The sequence below is a fragment of the Eretmochelys imbricata genome, chromosome 2 (assembly GCF_965152235.1).
Source record: "Eretmochelys imbricata isolate rEreImb1 chromosome 2, rEreImb1.hap1, whole genome shotgun sequence".
Taxonomy (NCBI): Eukaryota; Metazoa; Chordata; order Testudines; family Cheloniidae; genus Eretmochelys; species Eretmochelys imbricata.
Genome location: NC_135573.1, coordinates 189328875 through 189348229, shown reverse-complemented (window position 1 = coordinate 189348229; position 19355 = coordinate 189328875). Strand labels below are relative to the sequence as shown.

General features: G+C 41.8%; 2 protein-coding genes across 2 annotated transcripts in view; one reads left to right on the top strand and one right to left on the bottom strand.

The window, feature by feature from the left end:
* The window catches only part of SLC6A20 (solute carrier family 6 member 20), a 39390-nt gene extending 29868 nt beyond the window's left edge, over window positions 1-9522 (top strand). Inside the window, exons 10-12 of the mRNA XM_077811139.1 lie at window positions 2432-2591; window positions 5370-5535; window positions 8228-9522. Of these exons, the coding sequence (XP_077667265.1) occupies window positions 2432-2591; window positions 5370-5535; window positions 8228-8374 (473 nt within the window). The 3' untranslated portion in view covers window positions 8375-9522. The remainder of the gene's footprint in view (window positions 1-2431; window positions 2592-5369; window positions 5536-8227) is intronic.
* Window positions 9523-9645: 123 nt separating this feature from the next.
* Window positions 9646-19168, bottom strand: SNRPD1 (small nuclear ribonucleoprotein D1 polypeptide). Its single transcript, XM_077811141.1, has 4 exons — window positions 18990-19168; window positions 17031-17107; window positions 14261-14452; window positions 9646-9826 (listed from the first exon to the last, which is right to left on the bottom strand). Exons 1-4 carry the CDS (start codon window positions 19001-19003, stop codon window positions 9750-9752), a joined length of 360 nt encoding a protein of 119 aa, XP_077667267.1. The 5' UTR covers window positions 19004-19168; the 3' UTR covers window positions 9646-9749.
* Window positions 19169-19355: the final 187 nt, after the last annotated feature.

Here is a 19355-nt window from a genome sequence, read left to right as displayed (position 1 = left end):
CACAACAACCGCAGACTCTATTGTGTGTCATTTTCATTCATCAAAATAGTCCTTAAAAAAAAAAAAGTCAAACATGATACGAATAAGGAAAAACAAAACAATGTCACAAGTACACAGTGAATATTTTTTGAAAATCTCAGCAGGAAGCACTCGTGTGTCCCTTGTACTGTCCTACAACATGCAGATACTTTGCTGTTGGTTTCACAGAATATATTTAAACATAAACTACAACCAGTGGCGGCATTTCTCAGGGAAGATCGCCTCCGTTTGTTTGTTGTGAGACCCAAGACAGAAAAACTCCCTAGGAGGAACCATAATTCTCCAGAATACACTGCCCAAAGTATTTTATTGCTTTTAAGAAATGGATATTGCAGAAATCACATCTTTATATTTACAAGGACTTCTGACACAAACATCCAGTCAAATGATCAGTCAAATTAGTATTTAATGATAAGTGAGCATCAGAAAGTTTGCATACACATCCAAATGTCTCCATATTTATCGGAACTTCTTTGATCTTGAAATCTGATCACAAATTTCTAGTATCTTATTACATCTGTCTCTCACCAAAAGGAGAAACTCCTATAAAAAAATAGCTAGCTAAATTTTTTTGAACCTCAAAAACCATTTGCATCTGTCAAGGTTCCTTCCCCACTCTGAACTCTAGGGTACAGATGTGGGGACCTGCATGAAAACCTCCTAAGCTTACTTTTACCAGCTTAGGTTAAAACTTCCCCAAGGTACAAACTATTTTACCTTTTGCCCTTGGACTTTCGCAGCCACCACCAAACGTCTAACTAGGATTTTTATTAGGAAAGAGCCATTTGGAAACATCTTTCCCCCAAAAAATCCTCCCAAATCTTTCCCCCTTGGGTAGGGTTTGATAAAAATCCTCACCAATTTGCATAGGTGACCACAGACCCAAACCCTTGGATCTTAAGAACAATAAAAAAACAATCAGTTTCTTAAAAGAAGAATTTTAATAGAAGTAAAAAAAAGAATCACCTCTGTAAAATCAGGATGGTAAATACCTTACAGGGTAATTAGATTCAAAACATAGAGAATCCCTCTAGGCAAAAACCTTAAGTTACAAAAAGACAAAAAAAACTGGAATAGCTATTCCATTCAGCACAGCTTATTTTCTCAGCCATTTAAAGAAATCAGAATCTAACGCATATCTAGCTAGATTACTTACTAAGTTCTAAGACTCCATTTCTGTTCTGTCCCCAGCAAAAGCATCACACAGACAGACCCATACCCTTTGTTTCCCCCAGCTTTGAAAGTATCTTGTCTCCTCATTGGTCATTGTGGTCAGGTGCCAGTGAGGTTATCCTAGCTTCTTAACCCTTTACAGGTGAAAGGGTTTTTCCTCTGGCCAGGACGGACTGTCAAGGTGTTTACCCTTCCCTTTATATTTATGACAGCGTCAGTTCCTGTATTACACCACCTGCATAGTTTAAATAGTCTATCATTATCAGCAGTCAGAGTTCCATGGTTATTTCATTCAAATAGCCTGCCAAAACCATGCAAAGACTTTTTGTGCTCATGACACAGAACAAAGGCCACTCGGTGGGAGAGCGCATGTGTGATTAAACAAATAATCAGAGATGCTTCTTCTATATCTAGTTACAAGACATCATAGTCAATAGCTCTGTGCTCATAACCAAACCAGCAATAACAGTGTCGGAGCAGGGTCATGAGAAAATATTTTGCAAGGAAATATTTTTTAGTGTCTGCATACTTTAACAGCAGTCACGCCATGCCTTTACTGTTGTAACAGGAGATTCAGATGGTCGTCATCAGGTCAAATAAAAAGAAAAATCACAATACCCTCCAGATTCACAGGGATGCTGTGAATCTTAGTTCATTGATGTTTGCAAAGTGAGTTGAGCTCTTCACAAGATGGAGATATGCAGATGCAAGGCACCTCACATTTGGTGCTGAGTGCCAAAATACTAAGATACTGCCTTTAACATTAAATGTAACTTAGGAAGCAGGCAAGAGGAAATTTCACCTTTCTCTAACCCCGCCAGTCAGTGCTGTCAGAGAACATCCCAGATGCTGATTGTAACAATCGGTGCCTTTTCAAGGCATCTCTGCTCATTTATATAGGAAAGTGCCAGATGAAGCATCAGTTTTTCAAGTGTAGGGAAATGGTTATTAATGCTGTATAATGCAAGCTACGTACACTTAACAATGGGGGCACAGGCCTCATCCACATTGACGCTCTAGCCTGAGTATTTATATAGCATCAATCCCTGTAGTATCTAGATATTGCTAGTTTTCTTGGTTCCCCTAATAAGACTACCAATTACCACTACAAACAGGCTAAAACCCAGTGTCTTTTATTCTACGCAAAGCTTCTGACTCCTGCCCTACTAACATTTGCCTTTCCGTTGCGACTCAAATAACCTCTGTTTTATTTCTACAGGTACTGTGTGTTTCATCAACTGCATTGTTGGCCTGGCGTTCACCGTCGAGGCTGGAAACTATTGGTTCGACATATTCAATGACTATGCAGCTACCCTCTCTCTGCTGCTCATCGTTCTGGTGGAGACAATCGCGGTTTGTTACATCTATGGGCTAAAGCGGTAAGAGTTTAAAACCTCCTCCCTTACTGCTGTAACTGTGCCATCGCAGGGATACAGGGCAGGCAGGACACGCTGGGGAAAGCACTTAGGCCAGGACAGCAGCTCCAGGAGAAAAAAAAAACCCACCACCTTTCATCAGATTTGAGGCCTGAGCTGTTCTTTCAGCCTGGGCAGCCAAGAGGGGGTGACACAGAGCTAGGTGGGGGTGGCACCTCCCTGGCACCATTCTTTCGTTCCCTCACAAGCCTCCCCGTGGAGGGCACCAGGGGTCAGGATTCATCCCTGGGAAAGGGACAGGCTAGAGCTGACGTGACCACTCTACACATCCCCTGCAACTCTGACCCCACATAAGTTTGTCAGCTGACTAAGCCACAGTGGCAGGAGCCAGTATGGCTGCACAACGCCCCATCACACTTCTCTGGTCTCTATGCAGCTGCAGGCTTTGGGGGTCAGAATAACTCATTCCAGGCTGGGGTCCAACCTGGACTAAAGCACTGATGCCATGGACATGATCAAGGGGAGCCTCCGACGTTTCCACTCCCCTACCCAGATTTTTCCCATCGCGGGGACAAGCTGGCCCTAAGCCGCTGGTTTAGGTAACATGCTTTTTCCCTTTTAGCCTGCACCTATGTTTTCCTACAGAGGCCACTATTAAACTGTGCTTACCCTTCTCTGCTAACTCACCTAATTCTTGCCTTTGACTCTAGTGCACACGCTGCATCCTTTGCCCAAACCCTTCCACTGCCCTCAGAACACTTGCACCCAGGCCGGAGCAAGCAGCTCCAGTTATCCTCACCCTTCCTCCCCCCGGCAGAGTTTAAATAGGAAGGGGAGGGGAAAGTGAGAGTCAATTAGGTAACCCAGCTCCCCATCCCCAGTCAATGGAAAAAGAGCTTCTTTCATGCTCTCTCGTTCCTGAGTTCTGGGCACTGTACTACCTGGCAGGTGGTCCATGCAAAAAGTGGTGTGTCCCTGCCACACACACTGACTGGGAGTATTGGGTGGGAACAGTTTAATCAGACTCAGCCGTTCAGAGGTAAAAACAATCTTGATGTTTAAGGGTCTTGCGACTGCAATCCCTTCCCATGCAAGTACTCAGGTCAGTGGCATTCCTCAGACTCGGCAGAGCAATGCTTGGTACTGCTTGCAAGAGCACCAAGCAGGGCCAAGAAAAACCTCGTAACTGCAAAGAAAAGCATCGTGATCTGATCTATTGCAAAACCCAAGCACATGTGTTCTATAAGTGCAGGGGCCAGTGGGGCACGTGTGCGTATACTGACACCTCTGATATGTTAAGTTTATACTTGGTTAGCTGAACAGTGAATTTTAAGTTTTTAGGCCTGATAGCCTGTGATGGGACGTTAGATGGGTTGCGATCTGAGTTACTACAGAGAATTCTTTCCTGGGTATCTGGCTGGTGAATCTTGCCCATATGCTCAGGGTTCAGCTGATCGCCATATTTGGGGTCGGGAAGGAATTTTCCTCCAGGGCAGATTGGCAGAGGCCCTGAAGGTTTTTCACCTTCCTCTGTAGCATGGGGCATGGGTCACTTGCTGGAGGATTCTCTGCACCTTGAAAGTCTTTAAACCACGATTTGAGGACTTCAATAGCTCAGACACAGGTGAGAGGTTTTTCGCAGGAGTGGGTGGGTGAGATTCTGGGGCCTGCGTTGTGCAGGTCGGACTAGATGATCATAATGGTCCCTTCTGACCTTAATATCTATGTATATCCAATTAAGTCATTAAAATATATAAACATATTTACTACATCCAGTTCATAGATGTATGTTACATCATTATACAAAACCTAGGACCAAATACGTGACTCCCATGCTTAGTATTTCCCACACATTTTCACAAGGGATCTTATGGTACTGCATAGTGCCAAAAACACACTCCCTGTAGGTTTGAAAACAAAAAAGGTGACAGTCAGTTTTGTCCACATGGGTTACTTAAGCATGTCTGCCAGGGCCATAATCTGTCTCCTAGGTAACTGAGCGCCATGCATTTTTGAATGAATACAGAACTTTCTGCCTTTGTTTAGGGGGGAATTGCTTGGGTGAAAAAAGCAGCTAGAAAAATTAACAACGATTCTACCTGCTTTTCTCTAGCTCTTTCTCTTTTCCACTTAACTTCTGCTCAATACAAATTACACACCTTTTGACCTTAGCAGATGCTCCTCGTGAGCCAAATTCCCTGCAGCTAGGTCTCTTTCAGCTCACATCTTGCCTAGCCACACACACTTTTCCCCTACAGGCAGATTTGGTCCTTTATAGTTGTAGGGCACACCTAGGTACATGATATTATTTGTACATACTCAGATAGGACTTGTTAACAGGCTTCACACATTAATCTCTAGGCCCTACACGTTAGAAAGCCCCCACAACCCTTTTTCCTTCATATCTTTCAAAATACACCTTTTCCTAATGTAGAGCCCAATGGTATTTAGCTGTCTGCAATTATAGCCATCCAAGTTTTCCTGGCCAAGAAATACAATGAGGAAGGGACCTTGAAAAGTCATCAAGTCCAGGCCCCTGTACTGAGGCAGAACCAATGAAACCTAGTCCATCCCTGACAGGCATTTGTCAAACCTGTTCTTAAATACCTCCAGTGATGTGGATTTCACAACCATCCTTGGAAGCCTATGCCAGAGCTTAACTGCCCTTTGCCGGTAGAAATTTTTTTCCTAGTATCTAACCTACTAATGCAAAATCTAAACTAAAAATAGTAGCATAGTTCAACAAATTGTGTAATTTTTTTTTTTTTTTTTTAATAACAGATTTGAAAAGGACCTTCTCCTAATGGTCGGACATAAGCCAAACTGGTACTGGAAAATTATGTGGGCTTTTGCCAGTCCTGTGCTAATTATAAGCTTGTTTATATTTTACCTCACTGACTACATCAGCACAGGAACCCTGCAATACAAAGCCTGGGATGCCACACAGGTATTTATTTTACTTATCACTTTGTTTTATCACCAGTCCCTGCTTGCCATTGGGACTCGGAGCTATTGGTACATTCAAGGAGTGGAGGTAGTCAGCTTAAATTGCACTAGCTGAAAATTCACATAGCAGGTTTCAATCTGGAACAAATATGGGTCTTTAATTTTAATGGAAGGCATAAGCAGCTGCATTCCCTAACCCTCACACAAATAAAAAACTTTCATTTAAGAGCTAGAATCACTTGTGGTATTTTGAACAAACACAAAATTTATAAAAAGAGCAGTGATACCACACTAAGTGATCGATTTATGAAAATGTTATTTCCTATTCACAAAGACCAAGAGGTTTTCAGTACTTTGAATAAAGCTCCCACATACCTAATTACAATTACAATAGAATGATTCACAATCCAGTTCATTCTCCCCAGTGGGCATAATACATGTTTATCACAGAGAAACAACAATTTGATTTTCTTAAGTAAATATTAATTTCATAACATTCCAGAACATGTTCCTGATATATTAAAAGGAAAGTAATCAATTTTATAGTGTTTTCATGCCACTGCTAATTTGGGTATCTGAAAGGGTGTGCGTTTCTGCTGTTGGCTGGAGAACAGCAGATTCCAATGCAGCAAGACTGAAACCATTTTGCAGAGACAAGGATCACAATTGTGCCATGTCAGGAAGGAATAATCCTGCTGAGAAAAGTTTCTAGTGACAAATTTGGCCTCAAAATAAGTTAAAAGCTTACATAAGCACTAACATTTCTCACTACTTAATGTTAACCATCTGTAACAAATATTGACCTGTACCAGTTACGGTAAGCTTTGCTGCTTGCTGCCAACTTCCAACTGATAAGGGGCAACACTTAAAGGACAGCTGGTATATTGCAGTGTCTCACACAACGCTAGCTGGATGGGCTGTATCACTGCTGACAACCCCTTCAAGTGTTCAGAGAAATCTAGACGGTGTTGCTGAATGCAAGATGCAGGCCTCCATTCAGTTTCTCCATTTAAGCACTAATTACATTATGGGAAAATAGTGGAGATATAGGAAAGCTGTGAATAGCTTTGCAGCAGCTCTGGGTTGCATTACATCATTTAACTTGATTCCCAGACCACCAAAGCTGAGAGCAGTCAGCTACAGTACGCCCAGCACTAAACGCACACTTACAGCACTCCTGAACAGCCTCCTTATTGATTAGTTCATGGAGTGTTGGTCACAGCTCTGTTCACTCACGGCAAGAATGAGAGGACTACCCCTGACTATGAACCCTCATACAGCATGGTGCGGGGTCAGAGGGTAAGGGAGCACACATTTAAAAGAGGAGGGAGAATTAGCAGGATACAGTTGGAATTCAGATAATTCCATTGAGCATGGGAGAAAAAGAGAAGCTTAAATCCTATAGGACACAGTGATGCTGTAGGAATAGACCTGCCGCCATGTAGTTTAGATTTTTTTAAAAACAGTTCAGGTTTTTTTTTTTTTTTTTAAAAACAGCTTTAACTCCTCCATGCCACTAAACCTTGAATTCCACACATTTTGGTCTTTTTACAGTGGCACTAACAGGAAAAGTGACACCTTGTACCTTTACTTTCTGACTGCTTCAGAGCAGAGTGCTTTAGAGATGTGCGTACATAATCTGGGAAGGGCTTATTCTAAATTCATGATGAAGACAGCATCTTTCTCCCACTTAAAGAGACAGGAAGTGAAGTGAGCCATACTAATACTGTCTTTAGAATAGGCATACCCTACAATTTAAAAAAAAAAACCCACAAAAAACCTTTCAATGAACTTCATGTTCTTAAAAGGTGCTGATGGGAGCAATAACCACAGCGACTACAGACAGGTAAGCACAGGCAGCAACAATGCTAGTTACCCCATCTCCTAGGGTGACCAGACAGCAAGTGTGAAAAATTGGGACAGGGGAAGGGGTAATAGGAGCCTATATATAAAAAAAAGACCCCAAAATCAGGACTGTCCCTATAAAAAAAAAATCAGGACATCTGGCCACTCTACCATCTAGTAGGGTGTAGTCTAGGGATGAGGGTAACTGTTTCCATGACTGTTCAGGATGTGGCCTCTGTTCAAATTACTGAGGCAATGGCCTATCCTGGGAAGTATGCGAACTGACATGAAACCATTCGCTTATTTTGTGTGGCACACCATACTGGTACCTTGCCTCAAGGATGGCAGCTCACATCCAGCCTAGGTCAGTAGTGACTGAAGCTCTATAGTCCATCTCTCTCAACCTGCCACAGCCCAAATACAGGACAAAAATCAATCATGCAAGAAATACAAAATGCTGTGGGATTCAACCCATTAGCCTAAATAAACTTTCTATAACCGTTTTCATGATTCTTTATTTCGACTGTTAAGTTTTTGGTAAGAACAAGAAAATATGTATTGTGCACAGCAAACTCAGTGACTAAAATGAGTGATGTCTCTTGAAGTGACAGTCCACACCAATCCTCGATATTTACATCAAGGTATAGTAACCACCTCTACACACAAACATCTGCTTTACAACTTAACTTTGTTCTCTAGCAAAACTGTGCATAAATTTAAGATCACTGCCAGCCATCAAAAATTAAAGATCCAACACTTTTGGAGCAGTAAAGGATCTCATTTCTTATAGTAAGTTACAAAGAGGAGAGGGCTACAATTACTTCATGCTAATATTCTCTTATTTGCAGGGTCAACTGGTTACAAAAGACTACCCAAGTTATGCCCTGGCAGTTATTGGACTACTTGTGGCTGCATCCACAATGTGTATACCACTAGGTGCAATAATAATTTTTATTATGAAGAGACTGAAGAGAAATGTATCAACTCTTGAATGAACGTTCATAACTGGACTCATGAAAACTTCATCACCAGTTGCAATACCTGTGTGGATCTTTGAGACCACAGCAACCATTACTTGTAGCAACTATTTATAGATCTGCAGAACCTTGGGTGATGTATTTACCATGAAGTGCTCTTGGCAGCTCCCACAGTGGTTCAAAAAGCTCTTCTGTAGCAGATGAAGCTTTAAGAGGGTCTCTAACTGATATACAAACCTCACAAAAAGCCACTTAACACAAGTTACCAAGTATTACTGGCTAATGACAACTGATGTTAGGCTGTTCTCTCTCACTGTGCAGTACTGCCTACTTCAAACAATAAGCATCAATTATCTGAAAGCAAGTACTAGAAATTACTCTTCAAAATAGTATGCATATACATGACTGCGTTTCTTGAAATTTTATATATATAGTTTGACTTCTCAAATTTTGTAATCTGAATGTGACAGTCTTTACTATTTGAGAGAAAAAATTACTAGGAAGTATCTGTATGTTGAGGTAAAGGAGGTCAATATTTCTTAAAAGAGCTGACGTAAAAGCAAAACAGCTTAAGCTTATGCATAAGCTGTGTCAATTCTTATGTTTCCAGTAGAAGTAAATATCAGGTTCCACTATGCAACTGTGTACAGTACTTGTTTTCTAGGGAGTTACTAGCAGATGCACACCTTTAAGCAGTAAAATGCATCTGTGACAGTTTCACAAACCACTCAACACAAGAGCCTCACACCATACAACTAACTTCAACAAAGTTCACACCCATGCATATGTATTTTGATTTTAACCTTCTGCCACATTCCAATGTTTTATAGACCTGAACCATTTTTCCCTGTGAGAAATTTTTTCTATAACAGAATGAACTCATGATGTGTTACGTTAAATTTCGATTAGACAGTAGAATTGTACTAATTTTTGTTTAGAACTACAGAAGAAGTGACCCTGAAATGCAATGTTAAACAAAACACAACATTTAAAAGTATAAATTCTCTAAGTACACTTTTTGGTTATGTGACCTTAATAGAACACAGTAGGTGTCTTGCAAAGGAAGAAGCAATGTTCATTTTGATTGAAGAGTATTACAACATAACAAGTAGCTTTCCTGGTCAGAGAAAAGCTAGAGGTGAAATTATAGTATGTACTAGGAAAAGAAACTCTCTCGGCTGAACTGCAAGTACAAAGGTAACATGGCATGCTTAGTCCGCACCAATGCTCTACTATTGCATACAATGAATACAAACCCCATTCAGGGCTTAACTGACAAAAGAGACAACTTTTTCACATTTGTGTTTATTAAAAATTGACATTGTAAACAAAACCTGTACAAAAAATATCAGACTGCTTAGAATTTTGTAACATGTATCTGTGGTGAGAGAAGTTATCGCCTAGGTCCCCCTCTTCCTCTGCCACGGCCACGGCCTCTGCCCCGACCTCTGCCACGGCCTCTTCCTGCAACTGAGCAAGCAAACAAAACAAAGAACAAGTTAACTTTTACACCTGAATAGAGTTTATTTCAAATAAATAAAGTGTATGCTGTATCAAGTGTAAAAGACATTGTATTTTATCGTACAGGACTTGTAATTGGATACCAGACTGTGATAATGCTACTGAATTTCAGACACACCAAAGGTTTTGGGGTTTTTTTCCCCTCTATTTCAATTCCCTTGCACTTGAGTTTTGCATTTTTTAAAAAAAAAATGCAAACAACTTATATAATTCACACTTCTCAAGTCTTTCACTTCTGAAAACAAAGGCATATACTAGCTTTCTGAATATGAAAGCTTGACACGTGCCCGTCTCTCTCTCTTTCTGAATAAAGCTAACCATTCAGGAACTGGGATTTAAATACACAAGATGCTACAATGCTGTGGGCTTCACACCCTATTCATATAACTTATTAACTATGACAAAATATGTATGGCAAAGAAGCAGGCAAAGGTAGGTGTAAAATGTGTAAGTGTAGACAGGCCAGATTTTCCAAACTGCTCAACTTTCTTTTAGGCAAATAAAAAGTAGCTACATTTTCTCAAGAGCTGATCATTCAACAGCTCCTGTTGTTTTCAATAAGAAATGTTGGGTGCTGAGCATTTTTCAATTTTTGGCCATCTCTTGGCTTCAACAGTTTAGTTCAAGAAAGATGGAAATCATCCAACTGATTTACAGTATCGAATAGGAAAGAACATGCTAAATGAGATCCTATTCATACATTCATAACAAATTTACCCGCTATGTTGGCATGTCTTTTTTTCCTAATACATGCCTGACAGAACTACTGACCAAGCTACTACAGATTTTATATATCCCATTAGGCAGAGACTTTCAAAAAAGGCATATCCCATACAAAAGGCACTTGCCTCTTTTAAGCAATGGGAATTGGAAGCAATAAATGTGCCTCAATCATATGGCTTCATGACAGTCTGTCAAGGGGCACGGGTCAATTTCACCCAAAGGAGGCTGGGTATGACCCCATAACTATTTAGAGGTGTGTTCTAATCATGGTGCTTTGCATGTTTAACTATGGTTTGAGATGATTGAGTATTGTGAAGATCTGAAAAAAAAAAAAATGGGTTTGTCTTCATAAAACATCAGTGAGGTGCATTATTATGGAGGATTAGTAAATTGAGATAAATAGCTCTAATTACATATTACAGTCATACATGTTGAGATTTCTGATCAATTGAGCTTGTCAATGAACAAGAAATGTTATGGAAACTATCTATGTAATATTGTAAAAACCTGGTCACACTGTAGAGTAAAATATTTTGAAATACATAACAGTGCACTTTTCTTCCTCCCCGCAATATTTGACAAAGTAAGGGGGGGGGGGGGAGATGAAGGATTTCACAGTTGAAAGCAGAACCTGGCACAAACATGCAGCATGTATCTCCCCCCAGGAGAACTGTAACTACTTCTTGGTGTTCATTTACCAATAACAAATTAATAAATGAAAAATGTGAATAGTTATGCTGCACATTGATATTAACTGAAAACACTTGAATGCTTAGTTGCACAAATAGTGAGGAATTCTGTAGGTAAGTTCCACAAACAACCTGAAATGGATATCACCAGCTTTAAAAAAAAAAAAAAAAAAAAGCTTTGTTGAAATTTCTTTACCTATTTTTCAAAGGTAATTTACTGAAAGATTCTAGACAAAACCATTCAGATCGCAACAAAAAAAAATTTTAAAAAAATTATAGCAGAAACAAAATTTGACAGAGGTACTCAGGAACAAGTGTATTACCTTGAAGCTATTTTTACTCAATTTCCAAAAATGATTGAGATTTCCAATAACTTGAACTCTACCCACCATGTCACAGTCTCAATGTATTAAGTCAGAAACAAACTACTATCTAGCTACCTCATTTGTTTCCAGTACATGCCACAAATCATCATCTAACACATATGACTCAAAGATCATTCTCTAGTTCACCTTCCCATATGGTACAATGTAACTTATCCTTCATGTACTGACCTAAATAAATTTGTTAGTCTCTAAGGTACCACAAATACTCCTTTTCTTTTTGTGGATACAGACTAACATGGCTGCTACTCTGAAATCTGACTCCTATTTCTATTTCCCACATGGTCAACAGATATTCATAGTGGGTGGGGGAGTCTCAATGTTGTGGAGAGCCCTATCAATGTGCCTACACAGACTAGAGCTACACTGTCCAGACCCTGAAATCATCTTATTAATATAAATTAGAGAACCCAAACTCCATTACTGCTCACTTATCCCCTTTATACAATCCACATAATATGTATAGGCCAGAGATCTCAGAGTACTACAAAAACAACGAGGAGTCTGGTGGCACCTTAAAGAGTAACAGAGATTTATTTGGGCATAAGCTTTCGTGGGTAAAAAACCCACTTCTGAAAAACCCATGCATCTGAAGAAGTGGGTTTTTTTACCCGTGAAAGCTTATGCCCAAAGAAATCTCTATTAGTCTTTAAAGTGCCACCGGACTCTTTGTTGTTTTTGTGGATACAGACTAACACTGCTACCCCTCTGATATTCAGAGGACTACATTCATCAAACCAGGCTAGGATGCTATTTATTAAGGGGGAAAGAAGGGGGCCAACATTTCTGTAAAGCAAACCATTGTTCCATTCACAGAATTTAATTGTTTCCAAGAGCAGTCAATGATTTGAAAGCTTTATGTGAAGTTATCTTAAGCATATCCTTATCAGGTGGGTGAAAACATAGCACACAGGTAAAGTTGTTTATGAATTCTAAACTACAAATTCTCTCTTTTTCTAGTTTTTCTTGTCACAACAAAGTTCTAATAGTGTGGCTTTAAATTAATAGCCCTCTATTTACAACTTTAATGCTATCTAAAAGTTTTTTTGTTTAAGAACTGTCTGTCTGAGGAAAAAATTAGAACATTCTTGTGTGAAAATATGAGGTAGATGGGATTTGGGGCCAGAAGTCTACCTATCTGAAAACATCCCAGGCTTATCATGAAAGTTAAGATCTTCAGAGACCATATAGAATCCAAAGGTTCATTTTTTCCCCTGTAACACACAACTCCACAGTTATCCACTCATCATAGTAAGAGAGTCCCCTCTGTACTAGCTCATTGAGATTAAGAAACAAAACCTGAAGTTAATAGTGCAAACAGAGATGCGGCGCACACACACTAGTGAACTTCAAAAGTCATTTTGAATTTATTTTTTTCTCCAACTTAAAAAAATGTCTTCTCTGGTAGGACATTGTTGGATCATATTAAAGAAGTTCTGTATTAAAATCACAAATGAGTTTGATTCCCCATAGTTTAAATTCCAGGGTATTACTAACTAAGAGGTCTCTTGGGTTTTGGTACTGTTTCTCTCCCTCTGTGTGTGAAACTTGCAAGTTGCTAATTGTGTTAGTACATTCTAAGACAGAGTCTGTTCTCAAAGCCATTCTTTGTAACAACAACTACTCACACAGAGAGAGACTCAAAGCAATACTCTGTAACAACAGAAACGGCACCCAGAGACTCCCCGCCCTTTTGTTGTATTCATCTCGCTTTGTTAACAATTGTGATTAAAATAGAGATAGAGGATATATGTGGATGGATGCTTGGTGTGAAAAATAACTGAATGACCAGGGAGGTGCCAGCCTAAGAATCCAGTGTCCATCAGCTGAAGAAGGCGTCAAGTGGAAATAACCAGAGGACCTCCGGAGGGCAGACTGGAATCCACCCAACAGCCTCAAGAATGGGAGAACCAAAGAACAAGATAATATCTGGCAGCACGGAGCAGTCAGGAATGTGCCATCTGCTGATTGATTCAGCAACAGCATGATGAAGCAATTCCCATAGACTGGCATAAGAAGAAGCTCCTATAAAAATGGTCTCTAGAAAGTGAGAGCTTTGGGGGTCTGATTCTGCAAACCAACTTCCAGGAGCATCAGACAAGGCCCTGCTCCCTCCTCATGTCCAGGGCACCTGGCCAGTGGCTTGGCATGAGCAACTCTAAGGTAACTATGATAACAACCTTGCAGAATGTGTGTGTGTGTGTGAATAAATATGAGATTGAATGGAATGTTATAGCTATAATTGCTTACTACAATTCTTTCTGTATTCACAATAAATGTGGTATTTTGCCTTTTCCCTTTAATAAGATCCTGCTGGTTTTTATTTTATTGGTATAACAACATCACATACACATAATTTCAGATTTATGCAGAATTTAAGAAGGGTGTCCAAGTCAGTGAAACTCAATGTTTAAGGCAATCAGAACATCAAATAATCTACAAACTGCCAGTGCCTTCCAGCTAGAGGACAAGAAACCTCAAAACTTTTTAAAGATTACTTCAGATTCAATAAAAGTACTAATTTATGGAGCAAACAAACCACCCCCTTAGTAATCTGGAATAAAACAAACGTGAAATCACAAACTAACCTGCTTCCCTTTTCTTGGATTTGACTTTTGGTTCAACATCCACTAGCAAGGTATCCAGAGGTAAACTGTCTGGCAGAATGAAGTATCGAATGTTATTTCCTCGAATACTCAATGTCTCCAACTGTACAGGCTCTCTGTTCTTCAGTGTCATTTTCACAGCTTTAAGATGTGTATTCATACTGACATCCACTCCTGAAACACAGAGGGATGACAAATTTTAGGGAAGAGAATGACTAAATGCATCAAAAAATTGGTTACTTTTAGTATGCTAGGTAATGCCATTTTCGAAAGGACATTGTTACGAGACTTACATTTGAAAAGGAAGTGCACAATTAGTAGCTATCTGTGGAAAAATTTGACAACAAATGGTAAGTCTGGTAGAACCAGAAATAGAATCCAATTCACCTAGATAGCATTCAACTGCCTTAATCACAAGACCATCCTTTCTCTTCCTGTAGTCCCCTATATCGTTCTCTAAATACCTTCCCCCTTCAACAGCTAATGAGGCAATGGTCGAACAGACTCATTGACTGCACAACCCTGGTTTATTCACTGAGCTTTACTCATCCTGGCACTCAACTTCGGCAGTGGTCCTGCAAGAAAAAAAGAAGTGTATGATCACTTAATTAAAGACCGTATCATTAAGGCTGTGAGTCTGTCATGGACGCCACAGAAGTCATGGATTCCATGACTTTTCGTGACCTCCATGACTTCTGCAGTCTGTTTCTGGCTGGGCCAGCAGCACCAGTTTGGGTGTGTGGAAGAGGGTTCAGGGCTGAGGTGGGGCCAAGGGTGGGGGGCTCCCCAGCTCACAGTGGCATGGCCTCCCTGCAACTCCTAGGCAGTGGAGGGGCCTCCAAGCCATGTGTTGCCCAGGCCCGCAGGCCCCGCCCCCAGCAGCTCCCATTGGCTGCGGTTCCCTTAAGAAGGGCACGCATGCAAGGTTATTTTAGGGAGGTTGCATTATTGCCACCCTTACTTATATGCTGCCTTCAGAGCTGGCCAGCCAGACAGTGGCAACTGTTGGCTGGACACCCAGGTCTGAAGGCAGCACCCTGCCAGCAGCAGTGCAGAAGTAAGGATGGCAATACCTTACCATGCCACCCTTGCTTCTGCACTGCTGCCTTCAGAACTGGACAGTTGGAGAATGGAGGCTGCTGAGGGCCCAGCTCTGCAGGCAGCAGCGTAGAAGTAAAGGTGGCAATACCATACCATGCCATCCTTACTTCTGTCCCGCTGCTGTTGCTGGCAGCTCTGCCTTCAGAGCTGGGATCCCAGCCAGCAGCTGCCCAGCTCTGAAGGCACCGCTGCCACCAGCAACAGCACAGAAGTAAGGGTAGCAGTACCGCAACCCCCCTACAATAACCTTGCGACCCCGCAACTCCTTTTTGGGTCAGGACCCCTACAATTACAACACAGTGAAATTGTGGATTTAAATAACTGAAATCATGAGATTTATTATTTTTAAGATCCTATGACCATGAAATTGACCAAAACGGACCGTAAATTTGGTAGGGCCCTAGTCATCAGCAAAATATAAACCCAGTACCTCCAGCAGAAAAAGAGCCCTACTGTAGACGAAATTATACCTTTATAAACATGCTTACACCGGACTAGCTTACTGTGGTTCAACAAAACAAAATAAGCTATCCAGGTATAACTGCCTACACTAGGGTGTTTACTGCCATAACTGTGTCTTTAAAAAAAGAAAATCACACCCCTTACTGACAGCTGTACACAAACATCCACAGTAAAACTTGAGGGTTGACCAAACACACCTTTAGTTAAATCAGTGCAACTTTGTGAATAGACAAGACCTAAAAGAGATTCCCCTAAGCCACTTTGGTGTGCCAATTATTACAATTCAGGAGTACCTGGCTCTCAGTATTATAATCCAACAGACCAGAATCTCAATACAGAAGCTTATTACAATATTAAACAATATTACAAAATTTGACATTTTGCCCCCGGTCTATTATTGTGACCAATTATGATCTATGAGTCTTCAAAGCACTTCCTGGTGGTCTATGAAGAGCTGGCAGGTCAGAGTGATGGCCATGCCTCCAGTTGCTTCTACATGCACCTGGGCTCTTGATAAGAGCTCAGCTGCCTGTAAATACAGATAACTTATCTCATTTTTACCTGCCTTTAGTAGGGGATGCCTCTATATAAAGGAGGAGAAGAAACAAGAGCCACCACCTGGGTCTGGAGATGCTAGTTACTACATGAAGAATGTCAGTGGAAATGTAGGAGAAAGGAAAAACGCAGTTTAGCAGCAAATTCAAGGCAGAAGGAACTAAGGGATCAAGAAGCATATGCAGGAGCAGAAGGCAGCACAGAAACCTGCATGGGAAGGTCAGAGAGGATAACAGAACACAAGGGTGGGAAAAAAACACAGTAAGCCCCAGTGAGAGACGGGGGTGGTCCTCAACACAATATTTATTCAGATGTGGTCCATGTTATTAAAACTTTGAGAACATCTCATACATTAGATTAGTTGCCTGTTGCTGGTCTTTAAATTACATGTACAGTCTGAACATTCACCACAAATATATAAGTAAGGAAGAACCCTAAACTGATGTTCCTAATGCTACTGGTTGTGGGGTGATTTTAAACTTTTTGTCACCCAGTATTTCACAAAATGCATCTCTTAACGAGACTCATTTAGCTATCACAGTGGAGTCTCTTTAGAAGAGAACAGATTTTCCTTTCACTGTCTATCAATTCCTTAATTATTTTAGTTTAGGGTCCAACTTCTTGAATATGATACCTGTGATTGTTCCATGCACCTGTGTTCCATTCTTCAGTTCAATGGTCACAGTCTCATGACTCAATTTCATTAGAAACCTGCAAAATAGAAGTGTAGTTGAAAAATAGAACTTCCATTCCAATATCATAATACTTGAATAATCCTCAGAAAGTACCCAGGCCCTGCCATGCATATTGCACAAAGCAGGGGAGATCTCAAACCTCACAATATTGCAAAAAAGTAATTCTGTATCAACTCTGAGGCTTTGCAACACCACCACCACCACAACAGTGAAAACCATGCAAGAGAGCATCCTTGCCAAGCAACCTGACTGAACACTGCTCCAAAGAATCCCCAAACATACCAAGTACAAGTCTGCTACACCTTTATTTGGAAGTCAAACATTATAAAGCAGTTGCTTTTTGCTGGTTACCCATCACCTCAGACAAACTTTGCTTTTTAACAAAATAAATATAACAGCTATAGTTACTGCTATGGTGCAAATAGCCAAGTACGTTACTTGCATCATAGCACTAGAAGGCACCATTAACCCCTTGCCAAAATGCAGGATATGTTGTCTAAACCACCCAAGACAGATGGCTGTCCAGCCTCCTTTTGAAAACCTCCAGTGAAGGAGGTTCCACAAACCTCCCTTAGCAATGCCTTCCATTATCAACTGTTCTTACAGTTAGGACAACAGTACCTAAACAGAGATAGGCTAGTTTATCCCAAAATTTGTTTAGTTAAAAATGGTTTTACAAAGCTGTCAATGATAAAGATATTTGTTAAATAACTCATTTGCATGAACCAGTCATTGTAGCCCAAACACCATTGAATTGTGCTAACATTTATGAACCTTAAAGTGAAAGCGACAATACAAGAAACTAACCTATTTTCATTTGTACAATCTGAATGAAGTGCAAGAAGTGAACAGTACCAAAAGTGAAAAATACCTTAGTTTTTTTAAAATTGTTTGAATTATTGTTTAATGGGGTTAATTAGCACTTTAAACACTGCTTTAAAGGGAAGCTGTTGGGATTTTTACAAATCCACTGCCATACTTGCTTTTTTTTCTTTTAAGTTAAATATGACATATGCGAATGCCCTGACATAGCAGCACTTACAAGCACTGCATGAATGCTTTTTGTATGTGGATTAGCTAGGAGCAGGGAGTCCCTCTCTTGCTGAATTTAGCAGCTCTGAGAAGCAAGCCAAATTTTTCCTTATTCCTCCCGAACTCACAATTACCAGAGAATAAATCTTCTGGCTAGTAAACAATTGTATAACTTGTTGAGGGCTGCTTTAAAATACGCGGGAAATAATGACACCAGATTGGGCGATAGCATTTTTTTTTTTTAACTCAATAACCGGATTCATGTTTGCTTGCTGGCTAAGGAAGAAAGCGCAAGTAGCCATGGAGTCACAACCAGAGAGCGAAAGTCAGAGCCCAGCAAGAACTATCCAGCTAAAAACCTAACCCAGAGACGCGCAACCCAAGTGCGTGATGTTAAACATCAGTTTCCGTAGGGGGGTGCCTGGGAAAGGAGTAGCCGCGGGGGGAGAGGAGGACGGGGGCAACCCCGCGCTGCGGGAGTGGGGCAGGATCGGGGACGGGTGGGAGCGGCCACCCTCGAGTCCCCGGCTCAGGTGCGCGCTGTAGGGGGAAGGGGACTCCCTGGCACAGCCCTGCCTGGCAGCCCTTCGCGCCCCCGGGCCGGCTCGGCGAGAGCAAGGCCGCTACCAGGCGGCACCTGCTCCGGGCGTGGCGGCAACTGGGCCCCTGCTCGCACCCGCCGTGAAACGGGGAGCCCGGGGTGACAGCGGCGCGAGGCGAGCGGGGGAAGAGGGGGGCGGAAGAGAGAGGAGCGCGAGCAGCCAGAGCGGCACGAGACGGGGGAAGGTTCATGCTCCGGCCCAGCGCGCGCCTTTCCCGCCGCTGCCCGCTAACCCCCAATCCGCCTCCATCCGGGCCCATCTCACCTCACGAGCTTCATGGCGGCGGAGCAGGGGCGTCAGGCCAGCCGGCCGGGACCACAGGGCGGCAACCCCGGCAGCGGGGAAGAGAAAAAAAAATTGAGCTCGGTGCGGAGGCCTCAGACCAGGCCGCTCCGGCGCTCGATGAAAGAAACGCACTGGCCGGAAGTGACTCTCCTCGCACCCGGATATGAGTGGAAGAGGCGGGGCTTAAGCGCCCCCTGCCGAGCCGGGGCGAGTTGGCGACGCGCCTGCGCGGTGGTGCCAGCCCTTTATCTCCGCCGGGCCCGCGCCGCGCTCCTGTCCGGGGCAGCGCCGAACAGCCGGAGCCAGGCGGTGGCGGCAGCAGCAGCGCCGGGGGCGGGGGCTCTG

What these genes read in the sequence shown, in the direction of transcription:
- SNRPD1 (XM_077811141.1), bottom strand. An exon ending in GGTGCATGGAACAATCACAG is followed by an intron (nt 14,453 to 17,030) that starts GTATCATATTCA and finishes TCTGTGTTTCAG; the next exon opens with GAGTGGATGTCAGTATGAAT. An exon ending in ATCCAAGAAAAGGGAAGCAG is followed by an intron (nt 9,827 to 14,260) that starts GTTAGTTTGTGA and finishes TTGCTTGCTCAG; the next exon opens with TTGCAGGAAGAGGCCGTGGC.